This window comes from Pleurodeles waltl, chromosome 1_1 (genome assembly GCF_031143425.1).
Source record: "Pleurodeles waltl isolate 20211129_DDA chromosome 1_1, aPleWal1.hap1.20221129, whole genome shotgun sequence".
Lineage (NCBI taxonomy): Eukaryota > Metazoa > Chordata > Amphibia > Caudata > Salamandridae > Pleurodeles > Pleurodeles waltl.
Window position 1 is genome coordinate 616,473,439 of NC_090436.1, and position 14,402 is coordinate 616,487,840.

The following is a 14,402-nucleotide window of genomic DNA, read 5'->3' on the forward strand; positions in this document are numbered from 1 at the left end:
TATATCTTCCAGACCGAGGTCACAGCAGCACTTGCAGTATAGGTCCTCTCCTGTGGATGATCAGGTCTCGAGTGATTAAGCAGATAGAAAATGGCGGTCACGTCCGCGGCGGTGCGTCCCGCGGCGGTGCGTCCCGCGACCGCAGGCGCACTTCGTCATTGGCTCCTGAAACACATAGGGTTCAATGTTAACTAATGCGGCTTTGCGCCACGGTCTTCGACCGCCTACCGCCACGGTGTGCCACGCCAGCGCATTGACCTCACATCCCATTGTCGCACTTCACAGGTCAGGCAGCCGCCATTTCAAGGGCCCACATGGCTTAATTTCTACTGCGTCACACATGCCTAGGCCTTGCATCGACACTCATACAAGCCATTCAATGCATAGAGAATCGTGTACTGTGCAAGCTGTGGGAACTTACCTGTGGGTTGATTGACTCTGTGCTCGCTGTTGTCCTTCCTAGGCACCGTCCGCTGGGACTTGCGAGGAGATGGAGGAATGTTCCTGTGTACAGACCGCTGGTGGACCTGTCGACAATGGAGGAACGACATGTCATTCTGACATACAGGCTTGACCGAGCCACTATACATGAACTGTGTGCCCAGCTGGAGGCAGACCTGATGTCACCCATCCGCCAACCCACAGGGATCCCCCCTCTAGTGCAGGTGCTGTCAGTACTCCATTTCTTAGCAAGTGGGTCATTTCAAACAACAGTGGCCATTTCATCAGGGATGTCTCAGCCTATGTTTTCCAAGGTGTTGTCCAGAGTGTTGTCTGCCCTGCTCAAACACATGCGGAGATACATCGTTTTCCCTGAGGTGGGGGATTTGCCTACAGTGAAGGGTGATTTCTATTCCTTGGACATATTCCCAACATCATTGGTGCCATTGATGGGACACATGTGGCTTTGGTACCCCCCAGTGAAAGTGAACAGGTGTACAGGAACAGAAAAAGTTATCATTCCATGAATGTCCAGGTGGTCTGTTTGGCTGACCAGTACATCTCCCATGTAAATGCCAAGTTCCCTGGGTCAGTGCATGACGCGTACATCATGCGAAATAGCAGCATCCCTTATGTGATGGAACAACTACAGAGACACCGTGTGTGGCTAATTGGTGACTCAGGTTACCCCAACCTGTCGTGTTTACTGACCCCAGTGAGGAATCCCAGGACAAGGGCAGAGAAACGCTACAATGAGGCCCATGGGTGAACTAGGAGGATTATAGAAAGAACCTTCGGCCTCCTGAAGGCCAGGTTTAGGTGCCTGCATATGATAGGTGGATCCCTAATGTACTCACCAAAGAAGGTGTGCCAGATCATCGTGGCCTGCTGTATGCTTCACAACCTGGCATTGCGATGCCAGGTGACTTTTCTGCAGGAGGATGGTCCAGATGGTGGTGTTGTAGCAGCTGTGGAGCCTGCGGAGAGTGAAGAGGAGGAAGACGAAGAGGACGACACAGGCAACAGGGACACAGTGATACAGCAGTATTTTCAATAACACACAGGTAAGAATCAACACCGGCATTTTACATTTACTTACAGTCTCCTGCCTCTCTACTGTCTGTCCTTTTCACCCAGTGTATGCTAACAGAGTTGTGACTTTCCCATCCAATTTCAGAGATGTGGACCCCACTGCGTGACCTCTGCTTTGTTTGCCCATGGACTACAGCTGTGTGACAGTGGTATGTTGTCATCACAATGTAACTGGTCATTTTGGCACGTTTATGTCTAATACATATTTTCAAAAAAACAGGCAGACTCCAGATTATTTGTGTGCAATAAGTGTGTTTATTAAAGTGCTCAATTTTGAGACATGGTTGAAAATCGGTGATGGGTGATGGTGGAGGAATGTCCATGGCAGAGTCCAGATTCTCAGTCTCACAGGTGCATTGTCCATATGCCTGTGGAAGGTGGAGCAGGGGCAGTTTAAGGTTGGACAGGGTGACAATGTGGGACAGTGGGATGACATCAGGGGGTATCCTTTCCTGGCGGGGGTCTTGGCATCCTACTCTGTCTTCTTCCTAGATCTCAGGACCCGCTTGCTCAGGTTCTTCTTCTGCAGGAGGTGGGGTTCTGGTGGCCGGTTGTTCCTGTGTCGGGGCCTCCTGTCCACTAGCGCCGGCGGAGGTGGTAGCCTGTTCCTGGTCCATGCTAGTGACAGGGGCCCTTTGTGGTGCCACATGGTCCCGCAATGTGGTGACAATCAGGTTGAGAGCCACAACGATGGTGCCCATTGCGGAACTAATGTTTCTCAGTTCTTCCCTGAACCCCATAAACTGTTCCTCCTGCAGTAGCTGGATCTCCTGGAACCTGGCCAGGACCGTCGCCATCGTCTCCTGGGAGTGGTGGTATGCTCCCATGATGGAGGTGAGGGCCTCGTGGAGAATGGGTTCCCTGGGCCTGTCCCCCCCCTGTCGCACAGCAGCCCTCCCAGTTCCCCTGTTTCCCTGGGCCTCTGTCCTCTGGACCGTGTGCCCACTACCACTGCCCCCAGGTCCCTGTTGTTGTTGGGGTGTTGGGTTAACCTGGGTGCCCTGTAGTGGTGGACACACCGCTGATTGACGTGTCCTGGAGACAGAGGCATGGGCCCGCTGGGTGGGTGCTGTGCTGGTGTTCCCAGAGGGGGGTAGGTCTGCTGTAGCCTGTGGCTGTCTGAGGGGAACCGACTGTCCCGAGGTCCCCGATGGGCCGGGCTGGTCATCTGGGTCCAGGGAGACAGAGCTGCTGTCATCACTGGGGGCCTCTTCTGGGGGTGGGATGGACATTTCTGGACCCTCCTGGGCGGTGTGGTGGCGTTCGGGTCCTGCAGGGGTATAAGAGTATGGTTATTGCTTCTGTGTGTGCCATAGCGTGCAATGGGTGGGTGCCCGTGTACCCCAGTGCTGGCATTCCTTTTTGGGGGCTGTTGTGTCGGCGGTTTGTGGGGGAGATGGGTATGTGCAGTGGGCATGCTTAGGTGATGGCTGTCGATGGTTTGTGGTGGCATGCAGGGTTTGGTGTTGGGATGGGTGGGTTGTGATGGTGAGATATTAGCAATGAGGATGTGTGATGGTGGTGGGGGGAGGGTGGGATATGAGTTGGCATGCTGGTGGGGTGGGGGGGATGAAGTAGTGAAGATGAGACTTACCAGAGTCCATTCCTCCGCCTACTCCTGCGAAGCCCTCAGGATGCAGGATGTTCAAGACCTGTTCCTCCCATGTTGTAAATTCTGGGGGTTGAGGTGGGGGTCCGCCGCCAGTCCGCTGCACCGCGATGTTGTGCCTGGATACCATGGAACGCACCTTCCCACGTAGGTCGTTCCACCGCTTCCTGATGTCGTCCCGATTTCGTGGATGCTGTCCCACAGCGTTGACCCTGTCCACTATTCTTTGCCATAGCTCCATCTTCCTGGCAATGGTGGTGTGCTGCACCTGTGTCCCGAAGAGCTGGGGCTCTACCCAAACTATTTCCTCCACCATGACCCTGAGTTCTGCGTCTGAGAACCTGGGGTGTCTTTGGGGTGCCATGGGGTGGTGTGGATGAGGTGTGGGGTGGTGTTTGCGGTGATGAGTGTGGTGAGTGTAGTGGTGTGTGGTGTTTTGTGCGTGGTTGTTGTGTGGGTGATGGTGTAGTGTGCCTCTGTGTGATGGTGTTCTCTATTCTGTGCTGTCTCTCTCTGGGCTTCTTCTCTGATTTGTGGTCGTAGGGGTTTGTGGGTGATGTGGGTGTGTGTTTTATAGTTAATTGGGTGTGTGGGAGTGTTGTGTGTATGTGTCTCAGGTGTGTGTATTTCAAATTGTCCAATGTGGCTGTGTTTTGGAGCTGTATGTGTATTTTGAGCGCGGCGGTGTGTACCGCCAATGGAATACCGCAGTTGAAAGACCGCCGCGTGGATTCGTGGGTCGTAATGGCATGGGCGTTTTTCTGTTGGCGTGACGGTGGAGGTTTGTCTTCGCCAGTTTAGCGCTGGCCGTTGGTGTGGCGGACTTTTGTTGATGTCGGGTTTTTGGCGGTTTGCCTCTTGAGGGTCAGAATGACCGTGGCGGTTTACCGCGACCACGGCGGTGTTGTGGCGGCCTTCTGACCGGCGGTAAGCGCCTTTTACCGCCGAGGTCAGAATGACCCCCAAAGTGACTATAACATCATAAAATCTTTTCTTTGTGAATGGACCTCAAACATAATGATAAAGGCGTGTGACACTTGCCTGACAATAGGCTACCTGTTTGTTATGTCGATACTCTATGGTGGAAGCCACAGTCTCTAATGGGGAGGTAGAAAACACACTGTCAGGTCAATGGCAAGTAGCATAAGAGAGTAAACTTCACTAGTTGTTGCATAGCAGTAAGTATTATGGTCTAGGGAGCCAGGTTCTGCAGTAGATAGATCCCAGAAGAGCCTGATGACTTAAAAGGGGGAAAGCTAATGTGACCCCAGTCCGCCTGTTCAAGAGGTCTTAAACACTTCTAACACCAAACTCAGAGTCCCTACTCCATGGCTCAAAATCAAAGGGACTGGTACCACGATACTTTATAAACACAGGTGGAAAACACAGGTAAATTAAAGTCATGTACGGTAGTTTCAGAAAACTTCAAATGAAACTCTTTATCTTGTAACCGTTTTTGTGCCTACAAGAGTACTAGAGTTTGAGAACAACCCATCCTTACTATATATTATTGCATATATTGGTGAAGAAAGGCAGAGAAAACCAATATGTAAAACCACAAAGAATCCACAGAAACAAGTAAAAGGCATTTAAGGGCCGAGTAGACACATTGCTGGTCTCCATAGTCAGAAATTTCCAACCACTGACTGGGACCAGTATCAAGGGAAGAGCCACATCATCTAAGCTGTAGTATTTCCCTGGACTTTGAACAAACTCTGGATGGATGAAGCTTGTTTCTGAGAAGTTATTCCATTTCAGTACTTAAGGCCTGATTTAGAATTTGGCAGATGGGTTATTCTGTCACAACGGTGATGGATATTCCGTCTGCCAAAATCCTATAAGACATAACGGGATTTGGATTTTGGTGGACGGGATATCCGTTACCATTGTGACATAGTGCCCTGTCTGCCGAGTTCTAAATCAGGCCATTAGAAAGCTGGCTTAAGTAGAAATAAGACATCTGGTGCGAGGGAAAACTGCCATTTGTTTAGGGTTTTTTTCTCCAACCTAAACAGCTGCCATCTACGACCTGACACCTGAGGGTTCTCTCTCTGAATGGCCTTATGTTATTGCATTTGTTAGGCTGTCCCGCTCACCTGACTCTGGTGATTTTTGGTGCTTCTAAGCGATGTCCAATATTCCTCACAGTATTGTTGCAGTAACCCTGTTTAGAATTCCAGGAAGATTACTTATGAAGGATGTCAGTGCAATCTGTGCATGGAGAGAGCAGGAACTCAGCAAATGGTGGTTACCCAAGTACTTGACACAGGCTTCCAGCGGATAGTGGGTGAAGCCTGAGTGTAGTGCACAGAGTGTGTGATTGAAAAGAAAATACAAAATATGAAAAGAAGAACCAAAAGAAAGAAGTGGTTGCTGAATCAGGGAACAGTGTTTGCTCCTAAGCAGGAGAAAAAGAAACCCTACACAGAAGAGTGAAGGCAAGCACTACAAAGCAATTTGGAGTTGAATGGGGAAACAGTGAGTACATAACTACTTGTGTGAGGAGGGAACCTGTGCTTGTGTATTGATGTATACAAGGTACCAGCTGTACAAATCTTTGTTTTAATCACACTTAAGAAACATTTTCCACTAACAAATACACCTGGTAGAAGCTTATTGCTTAGCAATAGCAGCAATATAAAGTTAAGAGTACTTGATTTTGGCTCAACTGCTGCTAACCTAACACCAACCACGCTTCAGAAAAAAAACAATAATTTAAAGGACTGCATAAAGTTAAATCATTCTCAATACTGAACAAGTACCGCATGATAGAAGGCCATCTTCATACTGCGTGGTGTACGAGAAATCAATAAATTCTCGGGGGGAAATGATGTTCCAAAGCTGGCCGGCAGTAGTGTAACGCATTATGCAGCAACCCTGAGTTAAAGAGAAGACACGAGATGTAATATTTATTCAGTTTTATTAACTACTAAAATTTCATAAGAAAAAAGGATACATTTGCAAATTAAAGTGTGCGTTTTTTCCTTAATTTCAAACAGACAAAAATCTTAAATATTTGTCAAGCACTGGTTAAGTCTCATTTACATTTTAGATTAAAACATATCTTTTGTGTTTTCATTTCTTTCCCACAGAAATTATTTAGCAAACTCTGCATGAAAGCAAGATATTAAAATAAAGTTTATATATAGCTAACAATTTACACTTATACCTACTATTTCAATTCGTGTCATGATCTTTTGTTTAACAGGTACAGGACATTGTACACTTGAAGTCGTTTAGATTAAAGGTACAACCAATTAACTGTGATTTACCATTGAACTCTTTCATACATCTCACACGGCTCACATGACAAAAGAAAAAATTGGGCCAAGCCACAAAGTTTTTTATGTATTTAAGTGTAACTTACACAGGAAGAGGCGTTTTGTACTTCTGTGCTATGTGTAAATTACTCCTGAATACATAATGATGACTTTCCATGCATATTACATGCATATTCATGGAAAAACATATTCATAATTTCCAGGAATAAGACAAGTTTTTGAAAGGAAAACAGATTTGTGGGTTACAAATCTTCTATGAGTAAGTGAGCAAATCTCACCTCTAGTGTGTTCATAGTTGAATTGAAACCTCACTTGTCTACTTGCCATTGATTGTCTGTACAGATCTCCTAACCTCACTTACCCTGCTAGATGCACATTTATAGGGTAGCATCCTAGGTCGTTTGGCTCCAGACTAAAAGAAACACTGCAAATGCTCCTGGACATGTTGTTTTCTGACTAAAGACCTGATTTAGAACTCAGCAGATGAGTTACTCCACCACAACAGCAAAGGATATCCCATCTGACAAAATCTAAATCCCACTGAAGTTCTAAATCAGGTCCTAAGTGTTTATAAACTCAACAAACAAATTATTGGTGTAATCCTACTAAATGCACCTCAAGATGCTTAGACTACACCTCCAACAAGCGGCTTGACTACTACCCCTAAAACGTACCTTGAGTCTTGGTGCTATCTAGACATTCTGATCTATAATAAGTTAATTACAATTCAGTGTTGGTGGAGATAAAACATACATTCCTGGCCTGTAAAATGTTACCTTCATTAAGTAGAAGCATATTAAATCAACCCAGCAAAGGTTTTTTCTTTCAGTTTCCCAATCAGAGATTATACAAAATGTGTTGTCAGGTCACTGAGGTTATTTGCAGCAATTGGTGTAGCATAAAATATATTGTGTTTCCATGATTATCATCAGGATATTCAATTCTGAAGTATTACACTGTGCTACATCACATTTCCTGGCAAAATTATGATTGATCTATGAGAAACCATTTCCATAACTGAGATTGGAAAGTTCGTCAATTTAGGATCATCCAATGAGGTGAATTTTTAGGTCCACATAGGGAATATCGGGCCCGATGTATGACACAATTTTGCAGTCGCAAAAGGTGAATTTCACTTTTTGCCACCGCAAAATGGCCTTTTCTAAAGTACCATGCCACATTTTGCGAGCCAGAATGAAAATATCGACTTGCAAAATAAGGATAGCGACTCACAATTAAGAAGGGATGTCCCTTCCTCATTGCGAGTCCCAGTGGCATGTACAAATGTTTTGTGACCACAATTGCGGTGGCAAAACAATCAAATTTTTTGTTTGAAATGCATCTCGTTTTCCTATGAGGAAAACGGGCTGCGTTTAAAAACAAAAATGCTTTATTTAAAAAGCATTCACAGACATACTGGTCTGCTGTCTCCAGCAGGCCACCATTCCTGTGAGTTTGGCCATTCCCAATGGGGTTGTCAATTGTGATCTATCTCATGAATATTGATGAGGTAGGTAATTTGTGACCCCATTGGGAATCATAAACAGTGTGGTTGACACTTGTAGATTTGGTTTTGCGATTCTCAATTAGCAACTCGCAAATGAATCACAAACAGAGACTTGCAAAACATATGGTCATACATCTGGCCCATCCTCTTCTAGCTGACATTTTCCCAGACTGAGGAGTGTCTTGGAGCGATATAAGTGAAAAATTAAAGAGACGGCTGGAAGAATCAACATAAATTCCTGCACATTTTTTATCTTGCTTCTCAAATGATTCTTAGCATGTTCCTATGTGTTTGTTGCAAGAACACCAAGAAATCCATAAGCAAAGATGAGAACAGTTCTATACTAACAAGACAGCCCACAGGAGTTTCTAAATGAAAGTAGTAATACTTACTCGGACAATAATAACACATAACTTCCACTACTAGGAAGCCCCAAGGCAATCTGTTATTCACAAATATGTCTGATGGAAAATTAGGATACTATTATCCTACAAAATCTTTAGTTGCCTATTGACAAATAAGTTTGTGTTAGTTGCTCCTATTGCAACAATGTGTTACACTGGGTATGTGTAGTATGATAGCATGTTGGAGTTTTTGTATTCTATTCTGACATATGTCACTTAGGACGTCAGAATAGAATGTGGGGGAACGACGGAGGTTGGAGAGGAGTCCCGTTGTGGATGGTTGAGCTGTTGTACCCGGATACTAAATAAAGGGAATATCCTTATTCACCAGACGCAAGGGTACTTTATTTCAGTATGTCCTTTGACTTGTAGGTTCTAGGCCATGAGGGTGAAGAAGACCAATTAGGCATAAGGCTTAGAATTAAAATTTACTCTGCCAAAGGGTATGAAGAAAAAACCTGACCACTTTCTGTTGGTTCTTCACTGTTTCTGCAATACCCCTGATTGCGGTGACAAAATGTAATGGATTAAGTTAGCAGGACTTGCCATGTTATTCGTATAGAAAAATACAGCATTGTTGAGGGAAGCTCACACAAGACTGAGGGATATTCCCTGAGGGAGGAAACTGTAATTGTTACTCCAAGAATGTCTTAAAAGAAGTTTGGCCCATATCATCCGATAACTTCCAGCGACACAGCCTTAAGGAATGCAGTACAATGAAGGTATGAGTACCATCTGAGAAGAATGGAGCAAAATGACCCTACAGATTATATATATCATAGTTATAGCGTGTGTAAGGTTGAAGTCTGTGTGTGCTGAGTACGAAGGATAATGTTAGAAGCTGACATAAATCGTCTGTCTTCAGAGTCATTTCCGTTGTTTCAGTGGTTTAGCGAAACAGAAGGGGGCTCCCCTGCAAAGCACATGGCGGCCCCTCCCCTCTGGACTCACTCAGGCCATGTGCTGTGCTGAGGGAGCACACCCCTCCTCCCCCACACCGTGGGGGCTGCGGGGACCTTTGTTATGCCCCTGCGTTGTTTCGTTGTTGTAGGTTGCCACCACCATTTGTTTTAGATATAACTGTGTTTCACAGTTGAAAATGTAATTTTTTTTTTTACCCGCAGCGAGATTTGGTGGATCCCTGTTTGATGCCAAGACTGAGTTAGCGTTTAGTTGCTGGTTCTGGGCCGACACCTTACATGGAAATGTGCTCAACCACTTTAAACTCCTGCTACATGTTTATTGTTGATACTTTTGCGCTCCTCTCTGCAGTTACTTAGAAAACAGTTTAAATAAAATTGATTTAGATTTAGACACATTAGAATAACACTTCTCTAAAGTGAAACTGAATTTCTGTACTTTACAGCTGATCTTTCTCTTCCCAGTGTCTTCGTCCTTGTTGTTATAGGAAACTATTATTCACTTTATAATAGTGGAACATTTTTAAAGGTGTTAATCGACCTTTTTTAAAGAAAGTAGCAAGCAATAACAGAAGTCCTACCAATCTCGGCGACAGCTATTACATGGTACGTTAAAAGTTTCATGCCAGAGTGTGGCCGCGGACACTCTGGCGCAAGCCACATCGTATATTCTAGTATTACCAATTCAACAGTCAGCACAGCACACGGGGCTAATTCAAACAGAAGCAAATACCGAAGGCAGCCACCGCACTTTAGTGTTGCAGCAGTGCACTGCCTCTTTGCAAGATTCAGGGTAGTCATTCTGACCCTGGCGGTCCATGACCGCCATGGCGGAGGGCGGCGGAAGCACCGCCAACAGGCTGGCGGTGCTTCCTGGGCTATTCTGACCGCGGCGGTAAAGCCGCGGTCAGAAAAGGGGAACCAGCGGTTTCCCGCCGGTTTTCCCCTGGCCCAGGGAATCCGCCATGGCGGCGCTGCTTGCAGCACCGCCATGGGGATTCCGACCCCCTTCCCGCCAGCCTGTTTCTGGCGGTGTCCACCGCCAGAATCAGGATGGTGGGAACGGATGCCGTGGGGCCCCTGGGGGCCCCTGCAATGCCGATGCCACTGGCATGGGCAGTGCAGGGGTCCCCTAACAGGGCCCCACAAAGATTTTCACTGTCTGCTTTGCAGACAGTGAAAATCGCGACGGGTGCCACTGCACCCCTCGCACCCCTGCAACTCCGCCGGCTCCATTCCGAGCCGGCTTCCTCGTTGCAGGGGCTTTCCCGCTGGGCCGGCGGACGGCCTTTTGGCGGTCGCCCGCCGGCCCAGCGGGAAAGTTGGAATGACCGCCGCGGTCTTTTGACCGCGGTGCGGTCATTTGGCGTAACCGCATGGCGGGCGGCGACCGCCACCCGCCGCGGTCAGAATGACCGCCTCAGTGTGTACTGCGGCATCACAGCGCACAGATGGTTACAGAGTCAGTGTTCCCATCTCCTGCCCGTCTATTCACCCCCTGATCCCACACAGTATGTTGGATTAGATTCGCACTAAATGGGCCCCAGATATCCCTCGGCTGGAATCTGATCGGCATTAGTGTTAAATATTCATCTTGCTGTTCTTGGCAATATGCTACATGTTTCAGACAAGTTTCCACCAGAGGAGTTCCACTGCCCCAACGTATAGCCACGTAGCCCTTAGCCAACAGCAACATCAGAATAATAAATTCACACTTACTGGGTGGGACATCTTTAACAAATCCATGCAGCGCAACCAGGGGGCAGAGTTAGGAGTCACAGTCGGTTACTTTGTCAAAGCAGGTATAAATTAGTGCTCAGAATCCTTCCACAGCAGGACATGTCTGGGCCAAAAGCAAAAAGTTTGTGACAGTGGATCTTCAGTGCTCCACATCATGAGTCCTGCGACAAACCCAATTTACATAGCACTGCAGGGGGTACAACACAGTTTGTGGAGGTTTTTAGCATGTATCAGGTGCAGCCTATAATTTAGGGCAGGGCTCCAGCCTGGGACAGCAGAAGTGCCACTGCTCATCAGAGAGTTCAGAGTATAGGTCTGTCTGACATTAAACTTTTGCCTTAGGACTAGCCACTGACACTTTGGGGGTTATTACAACTTTGGAGGAGGTGTTAATCCATCCCAAAAGTGACGGTAAAGTGACGGATATACCACCAGCCGTATTACGAGTCCATTATATCCTATGGAACTCGTAATACGGCTGGTGGAATATCCGTCACTTTACTGTCACTTTTGGGACAGATTAACACCTCCTCCAAAGTTGTAATAACCCCCTTTGTCCTCTACACCGGTGAGTGATCATTCTTCTGGGTGAGTCGGAAAAGAGGGTAAGGTCAAGAGGATGCAATTGGATAGGTGGCTTTGGGAATGTGTTGTGCAGTTCCCTACACAGCATCTCAGATGTTGGCACACTTGTGTGTCATAGTGATCGAAGTTAGAAATTTTGTTCCTGTTTGGCAGAAGTATGCACCCTGGCCAAGCAGGAACCACAAACCTAGTCAGGGTAAGTCAGATATACACTCAAAGTTAACCTGTGCTTAACCTCTGGTAGCATGGTACAGAGCAGTCAGGCCTAACTTAAAATGCAATGTGTAAAGTATTTGGGAAGCATTTCAAACAGTAAAACAATGAAAACACCACACAAAAAGTCACCACACTTGGTTAGAAAAATAGAGCTTAATTTTATGAGTAAAACATGACCAAAACGACAAAACCCAATGATTGAAGTCGAGATATACATTTTTAAAGATTAAAATTCAATACAGTCCTTAAACGTATAAATCGCCAACTGGGACTATCTGATCACACTAGACTGGGATAAATCTAAAAGTTCAGGCTGACCCCAATGGAGCATGGGTCGAAAGCAGTCCGAGATAGTCCGCTGAAGTTTTACCTTCTCAGAATTTAGCCAAGGGTCCCTCTTTTGGGGAAGAAGTTTGCCGGGTACATGAAGAGCGCCGCTGGAGGTGGTATGCGGCTGCGAGGAGTTGGCTGACTGGAGCCTCATGTTCACGAGCAGCAATGCTAGCTGTGTGCATAGACAAACTTGGAGGGATGAAGGTCCAGTCCTTCTCATTCCCATGCAGGAGGGTAGCAGGTCAGCTCAGCAAAGCAAGAGTCCAGCAGAGTGGAAGTCCTTGTACCAGTACAGCAGTCCTCCTTCCTGGCTGAGTATCCACAAGTCCAGAAGTGTCCTGAGTTGGTGGTGTCAGAGGTCCAGTTCTTATACCCAGTTGTGCCTTTGAAGTGGGGAGACTTCAAAGAAGGGTCATTGAAGTGCACAGCAGCCTTCCCTTCCTGCCCTAGCTCCAGACTCACTACAAGGCATGTGCAGCTCTTTGTGTGTGCCAGGACACTGTCCTTTCAGGTGCAAGTGTCAGCCCCTCCCATCCATCCTGCCCAGGATGGCCCAACAGGATGTTAATGGCCTATCAGTCATACCTAAGCTCCTTTTGTAGGTGGCTATCTTAAGGTAATGCACAAGCCCAGCTGTCACCCCACCAAAGACATGTATTGGAGACAGCAGGAGGAACCAAATGGCTAAAGTAAGAAAATGCCAACTTTCTAAAAGTGGTATTTTCAGAACTGCAATTTAAAAAACAACTTCACCATAAATTGTGATTTTAAATTGTGAATTCAAAGACACCAAGCTTGATAAGCGTATCTTGTACACATTGGGAATTACACTTATAAGATGTTATAAGGTAATCTCAATGTTATTTTATGGGAAAGATAGGCCTTGCAGTAGTGAACAATTCCATGGCAGTTTAAAAAGGCACCCACAGGCCTGAGACATAGTTAAGGGCTACTTAAGTGGGTGGCACAATCATTGCTGCAGGCCCACTAGTAGCCTTTCATTAACAGACCCTGGGCACATGTAGTGCACTTTACGAGGGACTTATAAGTAAATTAAATATGCCAATCGGGTATGAGCCAATGTTACCATTTTTAGAGGACAGAGCACATGCACTTTAGCACTGGTTAGTAGAGTTAAAATGCTCAGAGTCCTAAAGCCAACAAAAAAAAGGTCAGAAAAAGAGGAGGAGGAAGGCAAAAAGGGTCAGAAATGGCTATTTTCCAACAGGCAGCATCAGGCTGCAAGCAACGGCTACATGACAAACATAGAGTCCAGGTTTGCCTGGCAGTGCAGCTGAGATCAAGCCCTTACTATGCAGCCAACAGTGTTGATCATGCCTGTGAGCAGTTTCTGGGAACATATCATAGTATTCATCGGATGCAGGCTAGTGCTATATCAACTGTGATATGTGGGTGGAATGGCGTCCGGTGGACTCAACGGTGCACACTGGGTCTGCGTAAAATAGAAGTAGAGTTCAAAGTCGGAGGTACACAGTCTGACTCACTCAAACTGCACACATGAGCACCTCACAGTCAACCCTTGGCTGCTTTTCCGCCCAATGGAAACCATGGAGTGAGGGATCTTATTCTGTCAAATAAAATGTCCTCAACAGTGCAATCAGGATATTTACAAAAAGATATAGCAGCTTTGGCAATACCATCATCTTTGCGAATGCAATCCTGCCAGCCACGGACAGGCGTAATTTGCCATAGTTTCCTTGCCATATGACATCAAGGTCTGTACTGACCCATATCCCCAGGTATTTGACAGTATTATCAGCCCAACTCAGCAGAAATTGCACATTACCTTTAAGCGTGCTAAAGGTCAAGGAGAAGTAGAAGTGCAATGTTAATTTCGCATATAAACAAATTTACAAAGATGAAAAGTTCTGTTTCCACTTAGCTATGATGTTACCTGTTCAAATTCTTCAACAATGTCCATTGTAGTCATTAAACTGTCCCACTCCAGTCGATAAGGCCCTGGGCGAATGTAATCCACTATTTTATTAGTAACATCATCCACAACTCCTTCAGTTTTGTAGCTGAATAAACAAAAGGCAATATTAAGAACTGCAACAAAGTTGGCATATAGAGGCATTATATATAATGTGTAGTTCCTTTCTACCATTCACCCTCAAGAAATGAGAATTAAATATCACAAACAATTTGGTGAAACATAACAAATCACTTTGATCCCTGAATACGGTTTTTACTTTATGTACCACTGCTGCAATGCAACTCATAATCTCTGTCCAAAACCGCAAAAAGCAGATT

General features: G+C 46.0%; 1 protein-coding gene across 2 annotated transcripts in view; it reads right to left on the reverse strand.

Annotated features, from left to right (window-relative positions):
* STARD4 (StAR related lipid transfer domain containing 4) overlaps positions 1–14,402 on the reverse strand; it is a 184,182-nt gene that overhangs the window by 64,867 nt on the left and 104,913 nt on the right. The window contains exons 4-5 of one of the 2 annotated variants that reach the window (XM_069226467.1): positions 14,044–14,170; positions 5,905–6,019 (exon numbers count right to left, since the gene is read on the reverse strand). In XM_069226467.1, coding sequence (XP_069082568.1) covers positions 5,905–6,019; positions 14,044–14,170 — 242 coding nt within the window. The remainder of the gene's footprint in view (positions 1–5,904; positions 6,020–14,043; positions 14,171–14,402) is intronic. The other variant, XM_069226471.1, reaches the window with a different exon arrangement.